This window comes from Podarcis liolepis (assembly GCF_965112155.1).
Source record: "Podarcis liolepis genome assembly, chromosome: 2".
NCBI classification, from domain to species: domain Eukaryota; kingdom Metazoa; phylum Chordata; class Lepidosauria; order Squamata; family Lacertidae; genus Podarcis; species Podarcis liolepis.
The window spans coordinates 14725976-14753776 of NC_139555.1; the positions used below are offsets into that span (position 1 = coordinate 14725976).

Here is a 27801-nt window from a genome sequence, read left to right on the forward strand (position 1 = left end):
AGGAAAGTGACGTTGAACGTTTTTTTAGGAAGGAAAGCCCTGTGGGCCTTTTGGTGGTTCAGGTCATTTTAGGGGTGCAGGAAAATATGTTGAGCTTTTTTTAGGGGAGCCAAAGTTTTTTAGCTTCTTTGGGGGGAGCCACTGATCTACCAGTGATCTACCACAGACATCGAGTGATCTACCGGTAGTTCACGATCTACCTGTTGGACATGCCTGCAATAAAACATCAAACATTTTAAATTTCCTGCTACAGGGCTGCCTTCAGGGGTCTTCTAAAAGTCAGATAGTTGTTCATTTCCTTGACATCTGATGGGAGGGCGTTGCATAAGACGGGTGCCACTACTGAGAAGGCCCTCTGCCTGGTTCCCTGTAACATCACTTCTCGCAGTGATCCTTGGAGCTGGACCTCAGTGTCTGAGCTGAGCAATGGGGGTGGAGATGCTTCTTCAGAAGGCCCTCAGCCAGGTTCTCTGTAACTTCACTTGAGGTCCTCATTTGAATTTTGAATTCTTAATTTGACAACTATAATGTTCTTCCCTTGGGCTGCCATTGAAGACAGTTCAGAAACTTCAGCTGATTTAGGACGTGGCAAAAATGGGTGCTCCATTGTCTTATATTGCTCTTCTTCCCATTCATTTTTAGTTAATTTCTGGGCTTAATTCAATATGATACTGCTAAACTTTAAACCCTTTAGGCTTGAACACTGAAAACTGAAAGGAAAAGAGAAGCTATCCAGAGCTCTGGGATGAAAACAGTACTTCTGTCAACAGTGGCAAACAGACCACTCAGCCAATAACAGAGGGAGCTTCCACATTGTCACTATTTTCATGTAGAATTCAATTCACATATTGGAAAATTCAGGTGATAACTGCTCTTGCACAACAGCCCCTCTCTCTGGACTTTTTGCAATAAGGAAAGTGAAGGTGAATGCACTGGAAAGTGTAGAAAAATACTGGCACCATCTAAGCTTCCTGAAAACAAAGCAAAATGTGTGCTCAATAAATAGCAAAAATCGTCTAACCTTCCTGCAAACAAATCAGGAAAAATGCTCAACGAAAAGGTCATCTGGATGCAACCAGAGTGAACATTTGAACGGGCAACTCTGCTATTGTGTTTATTGCTCTGCTTGTAGGCTTCTGTTTTTTAAAAAAACTGGTGAAAGGCAGGAGATAGGACTTGGGTATTAGGATTACAGAAAGTACACCAAAAAAGCCACCCCAGACTGTTGAAGATCTTGTGGCAAGCTTGGGACTTATCTCCACGTGTGGTGGCCATGCCCTAGGGACAATTTTATTTTCTGAAACCACCCTTTTTCACAGATCAGCCTTTGAATACGCCACCAGCCTTAGCCCTATTGAACTTATTTAAGATGCTAAACAAGATGTTGTCTTTAAAGACTTGTTGCTTCATCTTTTACTGCCAGTGCATCTAGAGATAACGCACTGGAGGAGCGGGAGCGTCATACACGGAGCAATGGATCCAAACTACAAGAAAGAAGATTCCACCTAAACATTAGGAAGAACTTCCTGACAGTAAGAGCTGTTTGACAGTGGAATTTGCTGCCAAGGAGTGTGGTGGAGTCTCCTTCTTTGGAGGTCTTTAAGCAGAGGCTTGACAACCATATGTCAGGAGTGCTCTGATGGTGTTTCCTGCTTGGCAGGGGGTTGGACTCAATGGCCCTTGTGGTCTCTTCCAACTCTATGATTCTATGATTCTATGATTCCCTCGACTCACGATATGGTCAGGTTTGGACTGTTGCTTCAGCTGAGGAATAAACCTGTCAACTTCAAAAAGCACCCACAAAAACAGACAGAATTTCCCACCGCTTGCTATTCCTTTATTCAATTCATCAACACATCGGGATAGAGACAACAACTACTGACCATGCCTGGCCACTTGTGAAAAGACATGTTTGACATTGATCTGCATCTGGATGATTCTATGATGTCATGTGTTCACATCACCAGCAATGTTATTACATTTGCAATTGCCTGTCATTTTTTTGACTGGTTTGAAAATAACAGGGGCTTTATTTTATTTTTTTTATTTTTTTTTAAAGGAGGGTTTTGTATGTGTGGTGGAGAAAGGGGCACTGAGGGACTGGTGGGAGCTGGGGAAATAGAAGACCAGCTTCTTGGTTTCCTCTTCCCGGATAATTTTCTGACATAGGTATTAGATGATGTATGATTTGGATTTTCTGTGTGCAGGTAGGGAGAAAAAAGGGAGTTTTGTGCTTTGCCCACCCTGCTTGGAGATGCCTACGCTCTGAACCCATTAGGCAAATGAACCAATTTCTGAGGTGACCCACAATCCACACTGGAGTGCCCAGACCACGGTATCACTTCTGCTTTTCTTCCAGTGGACTTAGCAGTGTCACTGTCACCATGAATGGGATCTGCTGGACTTAGCTCTGCTCCCTGACATCACTGCAGTTGTAGTACAATCCCCACCTGTCAGGCCCAGAAGGGAAATCCCCACTATTTGCCTGAGTCAACCTGTGGCAGAGAATATAAATAGAGGGATCCTGGTTCCTCAAACAATCAGTCTCAAGGCAAGTCCTCGTGAATCATCCCAGGCTCTATCTGAATTCCTCAGAGATGCAGAACAACTCAAGGAACCTCAGGGCAAGCTGTCTTCTGGGCTTCTTGCTGCTACTGGTTGCTGCTTCCAGGGGGATGAGGCTGCCCAGGGAAAACAAGCCTTCCTGGAAGGATTGCAAAGATGCCTCTCAGGAGATACTCAGCGAGTTGTGGAAGCTGAGGCTAGAGGAGAAGGTGATGGTGGTGAGTAAAAATAGAATTCATTGCTTTTGCTCAGCAAAGCAGCCTGAGGTTCCAAAGAGGAGCGTGGATCGCGACAGAGCTCCAACAGCGAAGACGTTTGCATCGCGACACTTTTCAAGGCCGGTTTATTATGGCCTATGCTTTTTCTGGACCACTTTGTCAGATGCATATGAAATGGTATCCTGAATTGGCCAACATTGGGGACACATGCTAGTGGAGGGCTGGAATGTAAAGGAGCGAGTTTGGTAGGGAAATGAATTAAAGGATAGCAAAGAACGGACACTGACAATTAGCCTGAAAGCAGAACCGTTCTGTTCCCCAGGCTGGCTTAGGGTTCAGAAAAGTTCATTTGTGGGGCGTTTCATGATTGAGCATCCCTCACAGAAAAGTGACCTAGAAGGGAAAGGTTGCGGTTTAGAGATGGAGATGAATGGCCAAATCTATCCATTTCAGTTTTTCTCAGTGTCTTCCCCTTTTTTTAATTATGAAGTACAGTTCTCCACATTTCCACCTCAGTTGGCAATTTGTTTTTTCAAAGTCCTCATGAAAATCCACCAGCATTTTAGTGCAACCAGCAGTTTGTATGCAATTTTGCACTGATATATTATGGAAAGAAGTTACAGGGAACCAGGCAAAGGGCCTTCTTGGTAGTGGCTCCTACCCTATGGAGCGCCCTCCCATCAGATGTCAAGGAGATATGGAAATACATACTTCAGAAGACATCTGAAGGCAGCCTTGTTTAGGGAGGTTTTTAATGTTTGATGTTTTATTATGCTTTTATATTTGCTGGAAGCTGCCCAGAGTGGCTGGGACAACCCAGCCAGATAGGCAGGGTACAAATAATTAAATTATTATTACTATTATTACTATTATTATTTCTATTATTACTATTATTATTACTATTATTACTTGCAAACCAATTTCCCATAATATGAAGCATTTCTGATATGTTATTTTCACCATTTTATGCATTTATACTCACACTTTACTTCAGTATATGCATTTTTATGCCCAGGTTGGCATTGCAGAATTCGGAAAAGTTCAAAGAATTTCAAAGGATGGTTCTCTTTTGGTTCTCATATTGTTTTAGAAAGTGCAGATTAGGGAGATTCACCTGTAAATGAGAACTAGATTGACTTTCTTCCCCCATCCCTAGTGGTGGAGCCACTCTTTTGCATTTATATTTAGTTATATTTATTTAATCCCCCCATTTCAGAGAAAACCCTCATAAAGTGGCTTATACATAAAACTGTTCTATTCATTTCAGTAAAACATAGTCATTTTATACAGCTGCTGAAAACTTGTCATAAACTGGCACTCCTATGAAACTAGTTTTAGTTATTATTATTCTATTCATAAAAATATTTATATCATTAAAAGTATGTCAGTGGTCTGTAGCAATAAAAATTAAAGATGTACAACAAAATCCATATAAAAAAAGAAAAACAAAAAAACAGACATCCATTAACCACTGTGGAAGGAAATATTCTTAATTGCCTGCATAGGCTTGGCAGAATAGAAAGATATTCTGCACACATTTAAAAGTTGGCACAGAAGGCACCTGGTTAATTCCTCTTGGCAGAAGATTAAACAATTTAAGCACTGTAAACTGGTGGTTTTCAACCAGTGTGCTGTGGCACCCTGGGGTGCCTTGAATGGTGGACATGGGTGCCACGGGCAACACTGGCCTCTGTCCCTCTTTCCTTCCCTCTCTCCTCTGATGCCCTCTCCTGTCTCTGCCTCCCAAAGGCTTGCACAGCTGTTTGTCGCAGCCTCCGTGGCTACAAGCTCCCCAGGCAAATGATGCCTCTGGGGCTGGCCAGGGGGTGCTTCCCAGGCCCCTGTGGGGCAGTGTGAGGAGGCACCTCGCTTTGGGACGAGGGGGGGCAGGTCAGAGACCAGGGGCAGCGGCTGCCCAGAGGACTCCCAAGGAGAGGGGAGAAGAGAGGAGGCTGAGGGAACACTCCATAAGGGTGTTTGAAAAAGGGTGAGGGGCTGCTGGCTCTGCAGGCAAGGGGTGACACGACTGGGTTCCTGACCCCCACAGGGGTGCTGCAGAAAGAATGTACAGTCGTACCTTGGTTCTCAAACAGAATCTGTTCCAGAAGTCTCTTCGACTTCCGAAAACGTTTGAAAACCAAGGCATGGCTTCGGATTGTCTGCAGGAACTTCCTGCACACACTCGGAAGCCGCGTCGGATGTTCGGCGTCCAAAAAATGTTTGCAGACTGGAACACTCACTTCCGGGTTTGCGGAATTCGGGAGCCAAAACGTTCCGAGTTGCAAGGCATTCGTGAACCAAGGTACGACTGTACAGTGGTACCTTGGGTTACATACGCTTCAGGTTACATACGCTTCAGGTTACAGACTCTGCTAACCCAGAAATAGTGCTTCAGGTTAAGAACTTTGCTTCAGGATGAGAACAGAAATTGTGCTCTGGCAGCGCGGCAGCAGCAGCGGGAGGCCCCATTAGCTAAAGTGGTGCTTCAGGTTAAGAACAGTTTCAGGTTAAGTATGGACCTCCGGAACGAATTAAGTACTTAACCTGAGGTACCACTGTAGTTGAACACAGGCTCAGCTAAAAACAGCCCTAAATAAAGGGATAGCCAAAGAGATTGTGCCCAATGTTAGGCTGACTTTGTCCCCTTGAAAAGGAGTTCGAAACATTCCAAAATTGTTCTGCAAAAGATGTATTTAGCAAAACTGCATACAAGCATGTGTCTACTGGGGGGAATCAGTGCTAAAACACTGGTGTAGTTTCCTGATGATGATGTGTGTGGAATTCTGGGGGACTGAATCTGACTGGGAAAAAGAAAAACTGAAATAGATGGATTCAACCATCTCTACCACTGGTACACCAGTTCATATCACCCTAATCATTGGGCATGTTGCCTGGGGCTACTGGAAGTTGTGAGTCCAATAATATGTGGAGGACCACTAACACCCCTACTTTAACGAGAGACAAGAGGTAGTGATTATCTTCAGACCACATACATAAGTTCACAGTCCTCTACTCCATGTTACTTACAGTGCAATCCTCTTCATGTTTACTTCAGTCAAAAGTAAGTCCCACTATTTTCAGTTGCTGTTATTCCTGGGGAAATGCACATAGGATTGTAGCCTTAATCCAGAGTCACTACCACCCGCTGGTGTAGACAAGTAGTGGCAGATTTAGGGTGTTATGCCACAAGTTGAGGGGGCACAAAAATGGAGAAAGATCCATAATTGAGAAAATCCATTTGGGGGCGCCAAATTTTGGCCTCGCAGAGGGCGCCATATTACGAAAGATTAGCAAAGTCTGCCCCCCCGGCACAAGTGGAGGAAGAGAAGGAGAAGGACAACAAAATGGTTAATGAGCAATGTTCTCCTATAAAGTCATTCCAGAATTTTCTGGCATTAAATTGTCCTTTCAAAATATCAAACACTTTCAGTTACCCATGTCAAGGAAGACCCACTCCCCTCAGTTTGTCCCCCAGGTAGGGATCAGTGTTTCCCAAGATTGGGGCGCCAGCTGTTTTGGGGCTACAATTCCCATCATCCCTGATGGCTGGTTTTGCTAGCTAGGGATGATGGGTGTTGTAGTCCAAAAAAACCACCACCACAACAGCTGGTGATGCAAGTTTGGGAAACACTGGTTTAAACAATAGACGAGGCCATAAATACCCTCTCTTTATTTACTACTGCAGCAGGGCAGCACCTCCGGAGCCAATCTGAAGGGAACTGCCCTGAGCAAAGGGTTTTGACAGCTTTTATACCTTTCAATAATTGGTGCAATAAAACAAAGCAGGGCTCGTGCGCACACCAGTTTTCTTTGCATTTGTTAAATATAGCATCCCTGTCTTGTTGAGTTTCTCCACCCTTGCCACATGTCAGTCTCAAGACATTCAACTGTGTAGGATGTGACACAAGGTACTTGACTGTGTCGCATGACAAGCTAGCATCTTTACCCAGTGACATTTAGCAGGGGGTTAAGAATTACACAAACAATTGCACGGAACATTTCCCACGGCTCTCTTCACAGCGACGAACGAACAGTGAAGTCTGACCCAGCACATTTTGAAAACAGCAACTCCTCCTTGCATGTGGTTTTAAAAGTTTCGCATTCTCTCTCGTTCCTCTTTGTTTTGAAACCTTGTGAGGTGAAGCAATTGCTGTTTGTTTGTTTCCCCCCGTTTAATATTCTAATATTGCAGCATAATTGGTCCTCGATTTCACATGATTGTGAGCGGAAACTCCATACTTTTACCATTCTCTAAACAGGCTTCCTCAGACTCGGCCCTCCAGATGTTTTGAGACTACAACTCCCACCATCCCTGACCACTGGTCCTGCTAGCTAGGGATCGTGGGAGTTGTAGGCAAAGAAACATATGGAGGGCCGAGTTTAAGGAAGCCTGTGAGTCTAACAATTAAAATTCCACCACTCAGATGCAGCCTAATGCTTCAGATGGTTTTAACCTTACTGGACCTTAGTGTGGACTGCCAAACCATAATGATCTAGAGCTAGGACTTACCATATTTTTCACCCTATAGGACACACTTTTTCTCCTCCAAAAATGAAGGGGAAATCTGGGTGCGTCCTATGGGGCGAATGCAGGCTTTTGCTGAAGCTTGGAGAGCGAGAGGGGTCGGTGCGCACCGACCCCTCTCGCTCTCCAGGCTTCGGGAACACATCCGCAGCCTAGGCAGCCCTGCAGGAGGTCCTGCAGGGATGTCTAGGCTGCGGATAGCAGCCTGCCGCCCAGCGCGAGGGGTGTCCTGAAGCAGAGCGCCCCCCGTGCCGGGCAGACATCCGCAGTGTGGGGAGCCTTGCAGGAGTTCCCCGCAGGGCTCCCCACGCTGCAGATAGCAGCCTGCTGCCCAGCGCGAGGGGCGTCCTGAAGCAGAGCGCCCCCCGCGCCGGGCAGACATCCGCAGTGTGGGGAGCCTTGCAGGAGTTCCCCGCAGGGCTCCCCACGCTGCAGATAGCAGCCTGCTGCCCAGCGCGAGGGGCGTCCTGATGCAGAGCGCCCCTCGCGCCGGGCAGACATCGGCCAGCCCCACAAGCTCGGGGGACAGCAGGGAGGCGCAGCACCGCCATCCCGCTGTTCCTCGACCTGGTTCGGTTTCCCCGACCTGCTTTGGGGGGGGGGAATAAAGGAAAAAAATTTTCCCTTTATTTCCCCCCAAAAAACCTAGGTGCGTCCTATTGGACGGAGCGTCCTATGGGACGAAAATTATGGTATATCTTTGGATGGTTTCTAATCTGCTCACTCTAAGCCAGTACAACTTCCATCGTCCTTAACTGCTGGCCAAGTATGAGAAGACCAACAATATCAGGAAGGCCGCAGCCTGGACACCCCTGCTCTCGAGTAACTAGATGCAAAGGAGAACCAGGCGACTCTAGAAGGGAGAAGGGCTGCCATCAGCGTTAGAGAGTGTGGTGCAGAGGTTAGAGTCGGATTAGGACCTGGGAGACCAGGGTTCAAAGGCCCACTCGGCTATGTGTAGATGTGTAGCTAAGATCCGTTGGACTGTTTCCAATATTAGGGGCAAACAGGGGATGATCTGACAAACACGCACACATAAAGAAAGTGACAGGTTCAGCGGCGTAGCGTGGGTTGTCAGCACCCGGGGCAAGGCAAGTAATTTGCGCCCCCTAACCCCTAACTTGCCGCCGCTGCCAGCTTCTTCTTGCTGCTGCCTGGGCTGGTCTGGTGTGGTTCTCTCCCGCGCTCAGCGCTGCGCTGGACGGCCGCTGCACTGTCCCCCCCCCCGATAGTCCCTCGCTCTCTCTCTCCACCGCACGCCTGGCACCCACCCCCTCCACAGTGGGCGGCAACCCAGCGGCTCGGATCGGATTCGCACAGCCAGCACTGCAGTGAGAGAGAGTGAGTGAGCCAGGTAGGGGCAGAGAGCTGCAAGTGCGAGCGCGCGCCCCCCAGATGTTGCGCCCGGTGCGGCCGCCCCCCCCTGCACCCCCCACGCTACGCCACTGACAGGTTGACAGGTACCCGGGAAGTGCCTGCTGCAAACCTTTTCTAGCTTGTAAGCTGCATTCCTTTCTGAGCAACCTTCATGTCAGTGGTGGGTGGGATCAGAGACAAAGGTGGGCCAAGCACCTGAATATATTACCTGTAGGATAGTTTCTACACACACAAACACCTCATTACCCTCCCTCCAGGCAACCAAGTAGCATTACCAGCAAGAGCAGACAGCATATCCTCCAACATTTCTCCAATGAAAATAGGGACGTCCTGTTCCTTAATAATAATACAGTGGTACCTCGGGTTAAGTACTTTATTCGTTTCGGAGGTCCGTTCTTAACCTGAAACTGTTCTTAACCTGAAGCACCACTTTAGCTAATGGGGCCTCCTGCTGCCGCACCGCCGCCGGAGCCCGATTTCTGTTCTTATCCTGAAGCAAAGTTCTTAACCTGAAGCACTATTTCCGGCTTAGTGGAGTGTGTAACCTGAAGCGTATGTAACCCGAGGTACCACTGTAATAATTTTATTATTTATACGCCACCTCTCTGGGTGGCTTCCAACTTATATAAAAATATAAAACATGTTTTAAAACTTTCTTACACAGGGATGCCTTCAGATATCTTCTAAAGGCTCTATATAGTTACTTATCTCATTGGGTCAGGCGTCGCATAACTCCATACCCTTCAACATTTCTCCGATGAAAATAGAGATGTCCTAAAGGAAAGCAGAACATTCCAGGATCAAATCAGAATCCGGGATGGCTTCTGTAACACTGGGATTATACCTGGAAAATAAGGACACTTGGAGGGTCTGAGACAGCGTGGTGAACAGGCCATTCCCCTGACCCCCGGTCATGTGGTGGCTGTTTACTGGGAGGCAGAAGGGGAACAGAAAGGTTGGCGCGGTGCAAACAGACACTGGCAGGAGTACAGGAACAGATCCCCCTGATGCGTTTGCACTGCGGCACCAACCTCTCTGCCATCTCCCCCCTACCTCTCTACACCTCCCAGTATGCAGCAGCAGCACAACTGAACAGAGGCCAGGGGAGTGCTGCTGCCCCAGAACACTGTCTGCTATTTATTATCTGAGCTCAAAGGCGCATATCATCCAGGTAAAAGTACTCAAGGTGCAAAGCACATAGCTGTCAACTTTCAGATTTGAAAATAAGAGATCAGCAGCCTTGAAAATAAGGGATCAGCAGCCTCACCTGTCCGGGGGACAGTCTACGGGATATCTAACAACCTGGGATAGCGGGAAGCAGTGGGAAATGGCGCTGGAATAAGGGAATTTCCCGCAAAAATGAATGAAACAACAGAGGTGAGAAAGAGAGATTGTAAGGTGGAACGCAAGGCAGGAGGAATACCAGAAGCGGGGCTTCAGGCCTGCTCAAGATACATCTTTACACCGAGTTTCTCTTTATCACCCCCCCCCCCCCAGGAGGCAAATACGAGTGTTTCACTTCCCCAGAGGATTGAATGCAGTGACAAATGTGATCCAGATTCGTTGGGCAATAATAAAATGGTAAGTGTTTTTGCGAGCACACGCGCTGAACCCTGTCCGTGGAGCCTACCCCCCAAAGAGAGAGACAAGAGACCAAAGTATGGATTCAAATTGGCCACAACTTTATTTAACTTCAGAATGTGGGAAATTTGGCATAGGCCTTGGCATGTAACCCTCTCAGCCCATCCGGGACTGAGGATGTGCAGGGCAATGTGGTACAGTGGGAGGGGACTGTAAAGGACAAACATACACAGCGTGCCCTCCCACCTTACCTCCGCCGGGAGTTTGATCTATATGCCGCCACACTAGGGCCAGGGACTCCCGCAATCAACCCTTTAATGGGCCCTGCAAACACCGCCGCATGGGCGTGCATGTAATGCCTCCCCCCCAACTTGAAGATAGACTAAAGGATACCTTAGGTAAAGGTAAAGGGACCCCTGACCATTAGGTCCAGTCGTGGCCGACTCTGGGGTTGCGGCGCTCATCTCGCTTTATCGGCTGAAGGAGCCGGCATACATCTTCCAGGTCATGTGGCCAGCATGACTAAACCGCTTCTGGCGAACCAGAGCAGCGCATGGAACCACTGTTTACCTTCCCGCCGGAGCGGTACCTAATTATCTACTTGCACTTTGACGTGCTTTCAAACTGCTAGGTTGGCAGGAGCAGGGACCGAGCAACGGGAGCTCACTCCGTTGCGGGTATTCGAACTGCCGACCTTCTGATCGGCAAGTTCTAGGCTCTGTGGTTTAACCCACAGCGCCACCCATGTCCCTAAAGGATACCTCGCCAAGGCCTAAAAACCGCCAACCGAGGCCCTAAGGGGCCTCGCCGCCAAGAAACCCACAGCTGAAGAACAAACACCTGTCCGCCCAATCTTTGAGGTCATGCAGCCAAAGCTCATTTCCCAGGGGGGGTCAAATGCACCCCATCAGCCCTAAATTGCCCGCCCTTCTCCACTCTGATGGTGGGATGTGGAATAGTCTGCCAATTGGCCGCATAGTGTTGCCCATGGCCCTGTTGATTTCCTGCACCGCATACCGTAATTGATGCGAGAGGGCCTGTTAACCCCTCTCCAGCACAGGCGGGGAAGGAGATTGGACTAGCAGATGGTCATTGCCGGTTCCATGGCCTGCAAGCTTTTGACGTCTGCCCTGGCGGCCAGGGTCAGGGCAACGCCTTTCCCCCACACCAAGTCGTTCTCTCCCAGGTGCAGAACCAAAACCTTTGGTGGTCTGTGCGCAGCTGCCGCCCTCAGCAGCATGGACATCAGGGTGGACCAACACATGCCCCGCCGGCCCACCCAATAGACATGTACCTTGGGGTGGATGACAAGACTGCGACCCCAGTCACGACGAGGCATAGGCTGCCGCCCAGTGAACGATGCTATGCCCCACCACCCATATCTTCGTGCTGGACAGACCTGCAAGAAAACTAAAGTGCAGCCAGTAGTGATGTATGGAAGTGAGAGCTGGACCATAAAGAAGGCTGATCGCCAAAGAATTTATGCTTTTGAATTATGGTGCTGGAAGAGACTCTTGAGAGTCCCATGGACTGCAAGAAGATCAAACCGATCCATTCTGAAGGAAATCAGCCCTGAGTGCTCACTGGAAGGACAGATCCTGAAGCTGAGGCTCCAATACTTTGGCCACTTCATGAGAAGAGAAGACTCCCTGGAAAGACCCTGATGTTGGGAAAGATGGAGGGCACAAGGAGAAGGGGATGACAGAGGACGAGATGGTTGGACAGTGTTCTCGAAGCTACCAGCATGAGTTTGACCAAACTGTGGGAGGCAGTGGAAGACAGGAGTGCCTGGTGTGCTCTGGTCCATGGGGTCACGAAGAGTCGGACATGGCTAAACAACAAAACAACAACAACAACAAGGATGGCGTGCCAGGACAAATGTAACCCTTGTACGCCTCAGAACGCCAGCAACCCAGCTCCTTGATGCGGGCAGAGTCTGGTCTGCCACTAAAGTGGCAGCTCCAATATGAAAAGCGTGCCCAAAGTATTTCAGGGGGTCACCGCCACAGGCCACTGTAACTTTACGCAAGACTGCTTGAGAAAAGGGCCGTTGTGCTTGGGACGTACCCTGAGGAACCGGCGCATGTCCGGACACCGACCCGGGCCCTCCTGTTCTGCCAGGGCCAGTGTTAAGGTGCCCCCTTTCCTTAATTGGTCAGTTTTTGAAGACCGGATCCTGACCTTCAGAGTAGGCCCAGAGAACTTAATGTCAGTCTGTGAGGCCTGAATGAGGGGAAGATGAGTCAGCCGCCACGCATTCCCCAATGCGCAGGGCACCGAAGGAGGCTAGGGAGACTGCTGCATGGAACAGACGTATTTCATAATTTGACCAGCAGACCCCCGGTAATTTTCCCCAAATTAATCTAAAAGACAATATGGTCAGTAAAAAATAATAAGAAAGCCTGTCTGTATCTATTTCCAGAGGAGCATTAGTCTATTGCTTCAAAAACAACGAAAGTCACTTCTAGACAGCCTGTTTACTGTGCCTTAAGTCCTGATTTCTTTGCACAACGTTTGCATGGAATTTAATAAATGTCTGCCATTTATTGACAATGCATTCCAACTTGCCTCCCAGGAAGTTAATGCCTCACCTTTCATTTTCCTGTCAAGTTCCTAACCACAAAAAGAGTCGATATTTTTTGGGGGGGGTGAGTGTGTTTGTTGCGCAACAGCACCAAATCCACTTTAACTGCACAACCTGAATTTGCTAGTTTCTGCTTGAAAAACAGCAGGAGTCTTGTAGCGCCTTAAAAACTAAGGCTGTGTACACGCTATTCCTTTAAAGCACATTAGAACCACATTCTTTCCCTCAAAGATTTCTGGGCGCTGTAGTTTGTTAAGAATTTCCGGGAATTGTAATTCTGTTGAGGGGTAATCGACAATGCCCAGAATTTTTTGGGCAGCGGAACAGGGGAGCAGAATGTTTTATTAAAGGTATTGTAACAGATTTGTAAAAGGATTCTTGGTCGCTTCCTCTAGTGTGCATTTTACATTTGGCTTCAGGTTAAGGGCAGAGGCAACCATGCAAAATTGGCAATAGTCAGCAGCTCAGGACATTTTTTACCTCCCCGCCCCACCACCCTCAGTTTTGATTAGGATAATGCTATCAAAACTGCATTCTGGGTTGAAGTTGGGTTCCCCGGCTGGAAGCATAGCATTAGTTTGTCAACTAGGAAATAGATCTCGCTGGAAGACAATGGACGTTCCAACGCAATATGCGTTGGGTGTTTCCCTGAAGTCACGGTCTTTCCCTCTGGTAACATTGGGAAGACCCAAGAGGCTTGACACAGTGCCCTCTTCCAAACCAAGAACGTGCCCTGGAACTCATCCCATGAAGCTTAGCAACAACCAGGAAGTTCCACAGCAGACACTCAGAGTTTCTTTGGCAAGCACTTAGATGTGGAAATGGTTCCCTGAAGGCAGAAAGAAAGTTGTTGTACCACACACTATATCATTATCCAGACTCTTTCTTACAAACCTAAGGGATGAGCGAAGTGTTGAGAGTGTTTTCGGTTCTGGCACTGGAAGGCCTGGTTCCTAAACCATGGCCTGTGGACTATAAGCTTCCTTCAGGTGGTCCACAGCAGATCCACATTGCTTTTTAATTGCTGCTTTTGTTGTCATTATTATTTATTAAATTTGTATTATTTCTTCCACTGCTTTTATTTATTGCCTTGTATTTTTCTTGCCAGTTATTTTTTTATTGGTTTTCCAAATTTTTAACAAATCCATAGCAGATTAAGCAAATTTTATACCACTTTAAAAAAGAAAGAAAAAGATTTCCCACCCCCTTCTTGGATAATTAATTACCCCTTATTTTTGATTTTATGTCATAGTTATCTTTAATTTGCTTTTGTTTTTTTCTTTTATCCGTATCCATCAGCTATCCCTTTGGTAATTCCTGCTCGTATATTAGTTAACGTTTCCAGTATCGTCAAGTGCCGATATTCTGGCATTGCATTTTATTGCATTGCTACGTTAATTCTGTGAAAAGCAAATGAAATTAATTACAGTGCAAGAAAGAAAAGCAGCAAAATAAGAAGAACACAATTACTAACTTTACAGCATCTAGCACCATGCATTAGAATGTTAGAATTCCTTCTCCATGATTGCAGTCATGGGATTTTTGTCTATCACATGACGGTGTATGTTTTGACTCCACAGAATGGGAAGTGATGGAGACAGGATGTTTGTGTTACTGTGTTCCGTGAAGTGGGACTATTGTCCTTTCTTCTTTTTCTTTTTGCTGTCTGATGCTAGAGAGAGAGGGAGCCATGTTGCAGTGCTCCATATGTGTTTATATATAAATAAAGTAGATTAGCCAAAATGCTGAGTTGATGAGGTCTGTTAGGCAACTGCGAAGATTCTGCCAATCCCTAAGTGTGCCGATGTCTGTTGGCATCGGTCGCTGTGATGTTTGGGCTGAAGAAAGCTTTTGAAGCTCCCAAACGAACGACCAGGAGGGAGAGAACATGTCAGTCGGGCATGTGTCTCTATCAGTGTCCTACTCGAGTGTAGGACGAGCTCCTGACATAGAATTGCTACAAGAGGAGTGGTTAAAACCCTGCAGGAGCCTTCAGCCTGGTCTCATAACATCAAATTAGGGAGCAGAATTTCAAGATCAAAGGGTGTGACTCTCAGCAGTTTTGTGACTCTTACATGTGACTCTCAGCAGTTTTGCACCCAGCGCTGCAAGATCTGATGCTTGCTGCAGCCTGAGCCTGTCCTGTAAACTAACAAAATAAAATAAGTTTCTACTCTCCTTCCTAGGGCTGCTTGGGAAAAATCCACCAAGGACTTCACCATTATCATGAACTTCTGGTGCGCGTTTTCCCCCCGACGTCAAACACCGAGCTCAAAAACACCCTGTATAAACTATTGCAACTCGTTTCAAAGGTGGGTACATGTTTTATAGGGGTTGAATGGGTATGGCCACAGGGAGGCCTCAGGATCGTGCATGAAGGTCGGAGGCAAATTGAAAGAGTCAATGAAGCAAACCGTGCAAAGGCACGCGGACATGAGATGGATTTTTGTTTTTAAAGCAACCATGCTAACGTCACTGCTGTACTGCCCAAGAAGACCAGTGAGCTAATCAGTTGGTGAAGGAAGTGGAAGAGGAGATAATATAGAAGGATGCATGAGTTGTGAGGAAGGCACACCTGAGTCTAGCTACGCTAGGACAGCGCAACCAAAGGTGCAGTCTTGTTCTGCTTTGCAAGAGTCCCCAAGTCCCAAATGCATTTGCAAATGCATTGTTACGTCTGCATTCCCTCTACATTGGACGCTCTGCACAGACTGGCAGCATATGGTTGTACTGTGGTGCCCCACAAGACGAATGCCTCACAAGACGGAAAACCCGCTAGACGAAAGGGTTTTCCGCTTTGGAGGTGCTTCGCAAAACGAATCTCCTATGGGCTTGCTTCGCAAGACGAAAATGTCTTGCGAGTTCCTGCGGGGTTCCCCCCCCTTTTCCCAAGCCGCTAAGCCGCTTATCAGCTGATCCTAAGCCGCTAAGCCGCTTAACGGCTGATCTGCTAAGCCGCTTAACAGCTGATCCGCTAAGCCGCTTATCAGCTGATCCGCTAAGCCGCTTATCAGCTGATCCGCTAAGCCACTAATAGCGCTAATCCGCTAATGGGCTTGCTTCGCAAGACGCAAAAACCTCAAGACGAAGAGACTCGCGGAACGGATTCTTTTCGTCTTGCGAGGCACCACTGTATCATCATCATCATTATAATTTATTATTTATACCCCGCCCATCTGGCTGAGTTTCCCCAGCCACTCTGGGCGGCTCCCAATCGAGTGTTAAAAACAATACAGCATTAAATATTAAAAACTTCCCTAAACAGAGCTGCCTTCAGATGTCTTTTAAAGATAGGATAGCTGCTTATTTCCTTCACATCTGAAGGGAGGGTGTTCCACAGGGTGGGCGCCACTACCAAGAAGGCCCTCTGTCTGGTTCCCTGTAGCCTCACTTCTCGCAATGAGGGAACCACCAGAAGCCCCTCAGCGCTGGATCTCAGTGTCCGGGCTGAACGATGGGGGTGGAGACGCTCCTTCAGGTATACAGGACCGAGGCCGTCATCATCATCATCATCTTAAATGCTGCTCTGGAGGGTAGGACTCGAACCAGGGACTTCAAGTTCCAAGAAAGGAGATTCCGACAAAACATCAGGAAGAACTTTCCGACAGGAAGAGCTGTTCAACAGTGGAACAGTCTCCCTTGCGAGGTCATGGACTCTCCTTCCTTGGAGGCTTTTAAGCAGAGGTCGGATGGCCATCTGTCATGTATGATTTAGTTGAGATTCCTGCATCGCTGGGGGTTGGACTAGATGACCCTTGGGGTCCCTTCCCACCCTACAATTCTTTGAAATTTATTACCAAGCCCTTCGTCCCAGGGCAAGTTACAGCAATTTAAAAGAGAGTTTTAAAACTTTTTAACAGTTAAACCGCCCCCCCCCATAATCACAAAAATATATGTCACCCACAGATGCCCGCACACTGTCTCTATTTAATAATAATAATAATAATAATAATAATAATAATAATAATAATAATAATAATAATAATAATAATTTATTTATACCCCGCCCATCTGGCTGGGTCCCCCAAGCCACTCTGGACGGCTTCCAACAAAACACTAAAATACAATAACCTATTAAACATTAAAAGGTTCCCTACACAGGGCTGCCTTTAGATGTCTTCTAAAAGTTTGGTAGTTATTTTTCTCTTTGACATCTGGTGGGAGGGTGTTCCACAGGGAGGGTGCCACTACCGAGTAGGCCCTCTGCCTGGTTCCCTGTAACTTGGCTTCTCATAGCGAGGGAACCGCCAGAAGGCCCTCAGCGCTGGACCTCAGTGTCCGGGCAGAACGATGGAGGTGGAGACGCTCCTTCAGGTATACTGGACCGAGGCCGTTTAGGGCTTTAAAGGTCAGCACCAACACTTTGAATTGTGCTCGGAAACGTACTGGGAGCCAGTGTAGGTCTTTCAAGACTGGTGTTATATGGTCTCGGGTCACCTTCAAAGGTAGCCCCACATAGAGCGCATTGCAGTAGTCCAAGCGAGAGATAACCAGAGCATGCACCACTCTGGCAAGCCAGTCTGCGGGCAGGTAGGGTCTCAGCCTGCGTACCAGATGGAGCTGATAAACAGCTGCCCTGGACACAGAATTGACCTGTGCCTCCATGGACAGCTGTGAGTCCAGAATGACTCCCAGGCTGCGCACCTGGTCCTTCAGGGGCACAGTTACCCCATTCAGGACCAGGGAGTCTTCCACACCTGCCCACCTCCTGTCCCCCAAAAACAGTACTTCTGTCTTGTCAGGATTCAACTTCAAGCATGGGACCAGAGATTTAGATTGGTGCCATTTAACTGCATTAAAGTGCTCCAAGTAAGGCAATAAATCCCTGGCTTCCAGCTGCTTTCTTCCTCCATGCTAGGAAGTGGCCGGATCTCAATGGACATTCAGTCCCACTGAACATCAGTCTTCCTTTAGGGGAGCTGGAAAGATGACATAGCGCCCTCAAGTGGCTGCAGAGACAGAAACCAGATGTGTAGGCAGCCTACAGCTGGCAATGAAAGTGAAGGAACACAGAGCTCTCATCCTTACTTACCTTCGCTTCGCCTTTCTAGGCACAGGCTCGGGTTTTCCAGGTCCGCCTCTGATCACTTATTTTTGTCCCAGAGCTTTCCCCAGGTAAACCCACATTCTACCGCTGAATTGGAGCAAACAGCAATTAGGTTTTCTGCAGGTTGCCATTTGCTCCAATTCAGCTATAGAGCGCGAGTTCTCCCAGGGAAAGCGCTCGGGACCAGTAAAATCCCCGAATTCCACTTGCCGTGATTCACTTTTGCAGTGTTGTGCAGCTGACAGACCAGTCTGGCCACAATAAGGAAATTTTGCCCGTGGTATGACTATTTTCCACCCACCCACCTCGAGTCTTTGGCACCCTAGCTGCATAATTTAGCAATTCTAAAATATAGACGCGCTTTTACTCTCGCAAGATTGAATATACCGCCTTTGGCTGTACTTGAGGGACAATTCCAACAAATTCCACACAAAAAACGACTATGTCCCTGTGGAGATGGCAGTACCGAATCGGTGGTGTATGTCCTTTTGACTTGCACTTTTTAAAAAGACTTGAGGAATGAGGTTATCACCCCTCTTTTATTGTCCATTCTGGGTCACCCAGCCATTGCCACAGTGTCCTTTCTCTTGGCAGATCAAGGTGACAAGGTTTTTAGCCGGGGCACTTAGAATAAGATCCACTACAGTATTTGACTATTGATCCGAACCCCCGCAAAACGTATTTTATATAATTGACTTTTTTATCTTTATTTTTTGCATATCGTATTGTGTGTTTTATTGCTATGGCTGATGCAAATAAAGATTCAAAGATAGAGTGTTGTGCAGCTGAACTGAAACTCGCTATGCAAATGCTCTCTGGGTTATGCACTTCCTTCACATACATGCCAAAATGTACTGCATCACCTACAAATTATAAAGTGTGCAATATCCCCCTGGATCCACTTGCCTGGGAACCCGCCCACCCAACAAATTGCATCCTTGCTGAATTGTCAGCGGTCAAAAAATGATCAGGCAAAACAGCAGTCCTGCAATAGCAATCATGAAATAACCAGGGTTGGTTTGCTTTCTCAGTAACACTGGTCACGTGTCTTTCTAAGCTTATATAGTGTGGGATAAGGGCAGAGGCGTGTCTTTCTAAGCTTATATAGTGTGGGATAAGGGCAGAGGCATCGTTACAGAACTAGCCACCTGGGCTGGAAGCGTATTTAACCCTTTGGGAGGATAAGGCTACTGACCCAGATGACTAGGTACCACTTCCTGTCAAAGACAGTGTGCTTCTATATACAGTACTAGTTTCTGAAGATCACAGGAGGGGGGAAAGCGTTTTTGCACCTATAGGCTTCCCAGGACCACTTGGCAGGCCATTGTGAGAACAGGATTGTTGTTGTTTAGTCGTGTCCGACTCTTCGTGACCCCCTGGACCAGAGCACGCCAGGCACTCCTGTCTTCCACTGCCTCCTGCAGTTTGGTCAAACACATGTTGGTAGCTTCGAGAACACTGTCCAACCATCTCGTCCTCTGTCGTCCCCTTCTCCTTGTGCCCTCCATCTTTCCCAACATCAGCGTCTTTTCCAGGGAGGCTTCTCTTCTCATGAGGTGGCCAAAGTATTGGAGCCTCAGCTTCAGGATCTGTCCTTCCAGTGAGCACTCAGGGCTGATTTCCTTCAGAATGGAGAGGTTTGATCTTCTTGCCTTCCATGGGACTCTCAAGAGTCTCCTCCAGCACCATAATTCAAAAGCATCAATTCTTCGGAGATCAGCCTTCTTTATGGTCCAGCTCTCATTTCCATACATGTATGGAAGTGAGAGAACAGGATTAGGGCACAGCAATATATCGTCCCAAACCAGTTTGTTTTTGTTTTTTTGCTTTTGAGTGCTTTATTGATTGAAAACTTTATAACGGAAGTATACAATAGATATTATAGGCAAAATGAAAATTAACAATTATTCATTCTTTAACTAATGCTTGCTTTGTACATCCACTTGAGATTAAATTTGTCAAGTGCTCCGATCTTCCCTTTGCATTCCCGATTTAAATTCCTTAAACATGCGCTTAAGCTTTACTTTCTCCATATTATTTGACTTACTATAAGTTTGGTTTTGTACCAGTACCCTATTTACACACCAAAGCTCAATCCATCTGAAATCCGTATCGTGATATCGGTTTCACCATTTCTGACCTGACAATAGAACACGAATCATGATGTACGCAAGCTATGCAAAGATCACGATGCAAGAAAAACACATGAAGCCAACCTAGTCCCATATTTATTTAAGATATCGTGATATATTGGTATATAGCGATGTTTAGCGGGCGATATATCGCGCTGATGAAAACCAGTTTATCGCCCAGCCCTAAACAGCATGTTGGCCTATGTTTCCCCTTGATTCAACAGCAGGGCTCTTTCCTGCGTTCTTAACCCTGATACTTTTCTCTCCTACAGGTTGGAGGAAATATGGAAAGCAGCATCCCAGGACTCCCTCCCATTTCGTCCGAATGGGAGAAGCAAGCCTTGCAGGACCCCATCCTGCTTCGCCTGCAGTCCTTCGCCGTCGTGGTGGCAAGAGTCATTTCCCATTGCGCAGCGCTAGCCAGGAATGCAAACTAAGATCGGAGGAGGGAAGCCCAACGCAGAAGGGTGGATTTGTGCGTCCAAGTCGTACACTTTTCATTGTATTTAATCGACGAACTTAATTTATTGATAGCACACGTGCTGTCGTGCTTTTATTTAACATTTTTATTTAATGTATTAATGTATTTATTTATTTATTTAAACACCGGCCCCAATCCCCTGCTAGTAAGAAACCGGGTGATAAGACGAGGGGGCCAAGATTTGTTTAGGGAAGTTTTTAATGACTGATGTTTTAATGTATTTTTATTCTTTTGTTGGAAGCTGCCCAGATGGGCGGGTATAAATATGTTGTTGTTATTACTGTTATTTTTTATTATTAATTTATTATTATTATTAATTTATTATTATTATTAATTTATTATTATTATTATTATTATTATTATTATTTTAATATTATTATTTTAATGTGGGGAGGATCCATGTGCCAACTTTTAAAATGTTTTTTTTAAAGGGGAGGGGTTTGTTGAATATCTTCCACATTTTCACGTTTTTATTTGTTTCTTTGAATGCTGTTTTATTCATTCCATTTTGAGGGATGATTTGTTTGGAGGGGTGTATGAATGTTGCACACATTTTGTATGACTTACTCCATTAAAAGCTATTTTAAAAAAATTAGTCCTCCGTGTGCAAAAGGCTTGGCATTCCATTTGCAGAAAAGAGGGAAGAGAAGGTTACAGGGAGAGAGATAAAGGTGAACCATCAAGCCTAGCCAAGGTGCCCCTGCAGTAATATCCCTGTTTCTTTCTGTCTTCTATTTCTCCTGGGGTATGTTCCCGCTCCTCTTACTGGCAGTGCCTCTGGCCCTCCCTAAATTTCATTGTGGGCCGATAATATGCCCCAACATCCAGAGAACAACTGTAGCTGTTTGGCAGCTTTTCCTCTTTTATTCCCACGCCCCCTTTCATTTTTAAATAGCAAAATACCACTGCTCCCAGTATGTTTCTGAGCACGATTCAAAGTGTTGGTGCTGACCTTTAAAGCCCTAAACACCTCGGTCCAGTATATCTGAAGGAGCGTCTCCACCCCCATCATTCAGCCCAGATGCTGAGGTCCAGCGCCGAGGGCCTTCTGGCAGTTCTCTCATTGTGAGAAGTGAGGCTACAGGGAACCAGACAGAGGGCCTTCTCGGTAGTGGCGCCTGCCCTGTGGAACGCCCTCCCATCAGATGTCAAAGAGATAAACAATTACCTGAAATTCAGAAGACATCTTAAGGCAGCCCTGTTCAGGGAAGTTTTTAATATGTAACGCTGTACTGTTTTTAACACTTGATTGGGAGCTGCCCAGAGTGGCTGGGGAAACTCAGCCAGATGGGCGGGGTATAAATTATTATTATTATTATTATTATTATTATTATTATTATTATTATTATTAGATTGTTGTTTTTAAAGGGGCAGGGATTACACGATGTGACAAAACCAGTACAGTGGTACCTTGGGTTTCATATGCTTCAGGTTACATATGCTTCATGTTACAGACTCCGCTAACCCAGAAATAGCACTTCAGGTTAAGAACTTTGCTTTAGGATGAGAACAGAAATTGTGCTCTGGCGGTGCAGCGGCAGCAGGAGGCCCCATTAGCTAAAGTGGTGCTTCAGGTTAAGAACAGTTTTAGGTTAAGAACGGACCTCCGGAACGAATTAAGTACTTAACCCGAGGTACCACTGTAATTAAAGCCACCTTTCCCTACCCGGTCAGAAGTGGGGAAAACGTGAGGAGCGATTAAGGACACCTCCAGACTGTTTTGGGAGAGGCTCAAGGGCATTGTGGGGAATGTAGGCTTGCGCAAGTAAAAAAGGATTAAAAGGCCTCATGTATGAGCACAACAAATCCATTTAAAACCCCCCAAAAAAACCAACAACTAAGGGGTATTCTGCAGTTAGGAAAGTGGCAAGGAAATGCTCTGAAAATGTGTGGGATGAGCAAATGATTAATGGGAAGCCATGTACACAACCTACCGTTAGGGTTGGGCAATACAGTCATATCTTGGATCCTGAACGCCCTGGAACTCGGACGTTTTGGCTCCCAAACGCCGCAAACCCAGAAGTGATTGTTCCAGTTTGCAAACGTTCTTTTGGAAGCCGAACGTTTGACAGGGCTTCCGCAGCTTCTTCCTGCAGCCAATCAAAAGCCGCAATTTCGTTTTCGAATGTTTTGGAAGTCAAACAGACTTCCGGAACGGATTCCATTCGACTTCCAAAGTCGATATATTGCCCAAGACCATTTTGAAGTCCATATCATGGTAACAGTTCCACAGTTTTTGACCTGGCAACGTTTCACAAATCATGGTGTGTGTGTGTGTGTGTGTGTGTGTTTATGTGTGCGCGATGCAAAAATCACAATGTGGCGAAAACCGTGGAGCCAGCAAAAGTGGATTTTATTACAAAAACAAACACACACGAAACCCCCAACCCTGCCATAGATCAGGTCTGGAAAAAGGTGTGGGAGGATAAGGAAGGAACCTATGGGCCTCTGCAATGATTTGGAAATGACATTAGCAGAACAGTCTCTGAAAAAAAATACAAATTGGAAAGGACGACTGAACAGAAGGACCAAAATTCCAGAGAAAAGAGAAACCTCTGTCCATGTTTGCAGGTACCAATATGCAGTTTGATTTGCACCTTCTACTTCTCCAAATGATGGGAAGTTCTGGAGAAGCTGGACTGGACAGGACATCATAAGGACAGGACCATAGCTGTCAACTGACAGATTTGAAAATAAGGGACCAGCAGCCAAAATAAGGGATTTTAGTCAACCAGTTAAAAGGGACCAGATAATTTGGGAGAGCAGCGCCGGTTTTTAGCCCTTCGTTTCCAGAGGTTGCTGCTCAAGACACCAGCCGATGAAACACTGCAATTAAATAACTACAAGCAGCGACCACTTTTCGAGCAAAACGAAGCCCAAGCTACGAAGATGCTGCTGCAGTTCTGTGTCTTTTCTCTCGTGCTCCATCTGCAGCTCTCAGTTCCATCAGGCGTGGCAGGAGGAAGTGGGGGGGAAATAGCGCCCGAATTAAACCCGCAGATCAGATCATCTATGCTAGTCTACCACTACAAATCTATGGGAGAAGCGCTTGCGGTCCTTCCTCCGCTTTCCCCCTCCATGGTTAGCCCTTGGAACACCTGCCCACGCCTCCGCCTCCTCCTCCTCTCTCTGAACTGCTTTCTCTATGGTTGCCCTCGCTCTCCTCTCAAGGCTCCTCAGCAATTCATAGGGCGCGCCAGGCTGCCCATCTCATTCGGGTCCTTTGGCGGCACAGCCGCAGTACGACCTAGCGGGAGCGGCGGCAGCAGGCAGAGGGGAAGCCCCAGGCAGAGACGGCTTAGTTCGGCGGCCGCGAGGAGGGTGGTGGTGGAAGGGCCTAAGGCTCCCACCGGTCCCGGCGGGGAGGGGCTCCCGGGGGCCGAGGCTGGTGAGAGGAGGCCGGAGGGGGGTGGGCCGGGCAGCCAAGCAACACACTTGGAGCCTCCCTCCTCCCTGGCCAGCAGGGAGGGAGGGAGAGGAGCTGCTTCCTTTGAAACCTGGGAAATTTAAGGGACACCCAGCCAGTGTGGTGTAGTGGTTAAGAGCGGTAGTCACGTAATCTGGGAAACCGGGTTCGTGTCTCCGCTCCTCCACATGCAGCTGCTGGGTGACCTTGGGCCAGTCACACTTCTTTGAAGTCTCCCTCTCTCTCTTTTTCTTTCTTTCTCTCAGCCCCACTCGCCTCACAGAGTGTTTGTTGTGGGGGAGGAAGGGAAAGGAGAATGTTAGCCGCTTTGAGACTCCTGAAGGGGAGTGAAAGGCGGGATATCAAATCCAAACTCTTCTTCTTCTCTTCTTCAATAAGGGACAGCAGTGGGACATGGCGCTGGGATAAAGGAGTTTCCCGCCAAATAAGAGACGCTTGACAGCTATGGATAGGACATGCTTATTTACAAATATACAGGTTGAGCTGGCAGCCACACACGGGAAGGGCCTACGCACCCATTTTGCCTACGCACCCATTTTCAGGCATTCCCAGTCTCCAGCCTCTCTCTCTATCTGAACACTCAAGAGCAACTTCAAAGGTGGTTCAGCGTCCTCTTTGAATTGATTAATAAGAAAGCCATGCTCCATGGCGGGGGCACAAGGAAGACAGTAGGCAGTCAGAAGGGAGCAGAGCCACAGTTTTAGGCCTCCATCTTGCCAGAAATCATCACCTATTGAAAATCGCTTTCATCGACATTCAGCTCTGGGATCTCATCAGCCGTCACGTTCAGCTCTGGGATCTCATGAGGCATCACATTCAGTTCTGGGATCTCATCAGGCGCCTCAAACAGACGAATGGGTGGTGGTAGCAACTGCTGATCATCACCCGGCAGTGGAAGGAAAGGATCTGGTGTGGAAGAAACAGGAGAGGAGAGAATCATCTGGGAACTGAAGGAGGAAATGCTGTAGAGATCTGGTGTGCTGCGACCCAGAATAAGAAACCCAAAGCATTGCAAATGTAGCCCCAAGAGACCACCCTCTGTTGCAAGGACTTCGCCCCTCAAGAGGGCCACAGATTCACCACTCACCTTGCCTGTCAGACAGAAGGCATTGCAGGCCGCGCGCCAAGCCCACCAAATCATTGTTCAAGTGCTCATCATCTGCAAGGGCCAAACCATTCAGCCAGGGAGCTTGAACGCAGTGCTCCAATCCGGCCAGATCGTGGTTCAAGTGCTCATCGTCTGCAAGGCCCAAACCATTCAGCCTGGGAACTTGAACGCAGTGCTCCAATTGCGCCAGATCGTGGTTCAAGTGCTCATCGTCTGCAAGGGCCAAATCATTCGGCCTGGGAACCTGGGCCTCTTCTGGCTGCCTGGATAAATAAGAACATATATATGCATGCCGTATTTTTCTGTGTATAAGACGCCACATGTATAAGACGACACTATTTTTATAAAACCCGAAATTAAGTTGTTTAGCTTTTTTGGGGGGTGGGGAGGTCACTTCTTCCAATCACTCACCCATCTGCCCACCACAGCTGATCGCTTGCCACAGCCACTGCCAATTACACACCTCGCTGCAGCCGACAATTTTCTGCCCACTCGCCACCTCCAACACCCCACCTGCCCACTTGCTGCAGCCATCAATCACCCGCCCAATCGCAACTGCCAATCTCCTGCTTGCTTCTGCCATTAATTGCACATCCCCCCTCCGCATTCACTATCCATGTATAAGATGACACCCAATTTTTGCCTTTTTTTTAGTCAAAAGCATCGTCTTATACACAGAAAAATATGGGTGGGTGGGTGTAGTTTTACAATTTAAAATACTCATTTAAACATCCTTCAAATATCAATGACTTCCCTTCTTCTCTTTCCACGGTTCATTTTGCATATCATAAATCCTTGCATATTTTACAAAAACTAAACCATTCAGTATTCCATTATTGCATCCATCAAAACTTATTTCATAGAATCATAGAACCATAGAGTTGGAAGAGACCACAAGGGCCACTGAGTCCAACCCCCTGCCAAGCAGGAAACACCATCTGAGCACTCCTGACATATGGTTGTCAAGCCTCTGCTTAAAGACCTCCAAAGAAGGAGACTCCACCACACTCCTTGGCAGCAAATTCCACTGTCGAACAGCTGTTCAATTTATTTTACTGCTGCCAACATTTTCAGGTGTACACAATTCGCCACCATATATTCAATAAATGTTTTCCAATCTTCTCTAAACGTATATTCTGCTTGTTCCTTTATTCTATATGTTAAGTCTGCAAGCTGCGCATATTCTGTCAGCTTAAGTTGCCATTCTTCTCTGGTTGGGACCGCACTCATTTTCCATTTTTGGGCTAACAAAACACGGGCCACAGTAGTGGCATATATAAATAACCTTTTCTGACATCTGGGAATTTCCGTTGGAATTATCCCCAACAAAAAGGACTCTGTGGTGTGTGTTTTTTAAGTACCTTTAAACATTTTTTTCAATTCATTATGGATTATTTCCCAATACTCTCTTACTCTTTTACATGTCCACCACATATGAAAGAATGTTCCCTCAACCTCTTTGCATCTCCAGCACTGATCTGATTCAGTCTTATACATCTTAGCAAAGCTAGGTAAAGGTAAATATAAAGGGACCCCTGACCATTAGGTCCAGTCGTGACCGACTCTGGGGTTGCAGCACTCATCTCGCTTTATTGGCCGAGGGAGCCGGCGTACAGCTTCCGGGTCATGTGGCCAGCATGACTAAGCCGCTTCTGGCAAACCAGAGCAGCGCATGGAAATGCCGTTTATCTTCCCACCAGAGTGGTACCTATTTATCTACTTGCACTTTGACGTGCTTTCGAACTGCTAGGTTGGCAGGAGCAGGGACCGAGCAACGGGAGCTCACGTCACGGGGATTCGAACCGCTGACCTTCTGATCGGCAAGTCCTAGGCTACTCGGAGTTAAATACCATCTGCAAATCGTTTTCAAGTACAGTGGTACCTTGGGTTACATACGCTTCAGGTTGCAGACTCCGCTAACCCAAAAATAGTACCTCGGGTTAAGAACTTTGCTCCAGGATGAGAACAGAAATCGTGCTCCAGCAGCGCGGCAGCAGCGGGAGACCCCATTAGCTAAAGTGGTGCTTCAGGTTAAGAACAGTTTCAGGTTAAGAACGGACCTCCAGAACGAATTAAGTACTTAACCTGAGGTACCACTGTAGTTCTCCTTTAAAGAATAACATGCTGTAAACTTCAAATCATTTAAGTTTTTCCCAGAGGTTAAAATCTATCCCCCCCCCCAATCTAATAACAGATTATACATTTTAGGCAAAATTCTATCCTGAATTTTCCAACATGCAGCTTCACTGCCTGTCCACAAGGGAGAGAGAGTGCGCTACGACTTTCAGATGCAGGCCTAGATGGGATGTTGAGGCAGTGCCTTTTCTAACATGGCAACCAGGCTGCAAAACGCTCCCCCTAAAAAGCTTTGTTTGGCTGCCTCTTCTTTAGGCATCAAGCAAGCTGCAAAGAGCCTTTTATCCCATTGAGCATAGGTTAAAGTTTTGTCTTTGCCTAAGGTTTGGGTGTCTTTGGCTATGGCCCACCAGATGTCCCAATTTGGCCCATCAGGGTGTTTCCCCAAAGCCACACCCACCTGCCTTACACCTGACATTCTATGTGACATCACTGATAAGCTGATGGGTGGTGAGAGCTGGTCCTCTGAGGATCAGCTACACTAAGGAGTTCCCTTAGTGCTTGGAGTCACCAGACTTCATAGAAACGTCAGGTCAAAGTTGCCCACTGTAGATAGGGGGATCCCAGGATGTTCCTCCCCACAACCCCGGCCCAGGGGGTTAAGTATGCAGGGCAGCCCC

General features: G+C 47.0%; 2 protein-coding genes and 1 long non-coding RNA gene across 6 annotated transcripts in view; 1 reads left to right on the top strand and 2 right to left on the bottom strand.

Moving 5' to 3' along the window:
* The window catches only part of IL23A (interleukin 23 subunit alpha), a 41893-nt gene extending 21111 nt beyond the window's left edge, over positions 1 to 20782 (top strand). Inside the window, exons 1-4 of one of the 3 annotated variants that reach the window (XM_083490582.1) lie at positions 1797 to 2783; positions 10183 to 10266; positions 15037 to 15162; positions 20302 to 20782. In XM_083490582.1, the coding sequence (XP_083346708.1) occupies positions 2598 to 2783; positions 10183 to 10266; positions 15037 to 15162; positions 20302 to 20466 (561 nt within the window). In that variant the 5' untranslated portion in view covers positions 1797 to 2597 and the 3' untranslated portion in view covers positions 20467 to 20782. Of the gene's footprint in view, positions 1 to 1796; positions 2784 to 9358; positions 10063 to 10182; positions 10267 to 15036; positions 15163 to 20301 lie in introns of those variants that run through there. The other 2 variants (XM_083490583.1, XM_083490584.1) reach the window with 2 other exon arrangements.
* LOC310700711 lies at positions 1816 to 7245 on the bottom strand. Its single transcript, XR_014522745.1, has 3 exons — positions 5811 to 7245; positions 3766 to 3897; positions 1816 to 3004 (listed from the first exon to the last, which is right to left on the bottom strand). It is a non-coding gene; the product is annotated as an uncharacterized lncRNA (long non-coding RNA).
* Positions 20783 to 24387: 3605 nt separating the features above from the next.
* Positions 24388 to 27801, bottom strand: part of STAT2 (signal transducer and activator of transcription 2) — a 44052-nt gene continuing 40638 nt past the window's right edge. For both annotated transcript variants that reach the window (XM_083489944.1, XM_083489945.1), the window contains exons 23-24: positions 25025 to 25308; positions 24388 to 24843 (exon numbers count right to left, since the gene is read on the bottom strand). In XM_083489944.1, coding sequence (XP_083346070.1) covers positions 24668 to 24843; positions 25025 to 25308 — 460 coding nt within the window. In that variant the 3' untranslated portion in view covers positions 24388 to 24667. The remainder of the gene's footprint in view (positions 24844 to 25024; positions 25309 to 27801) is intronic.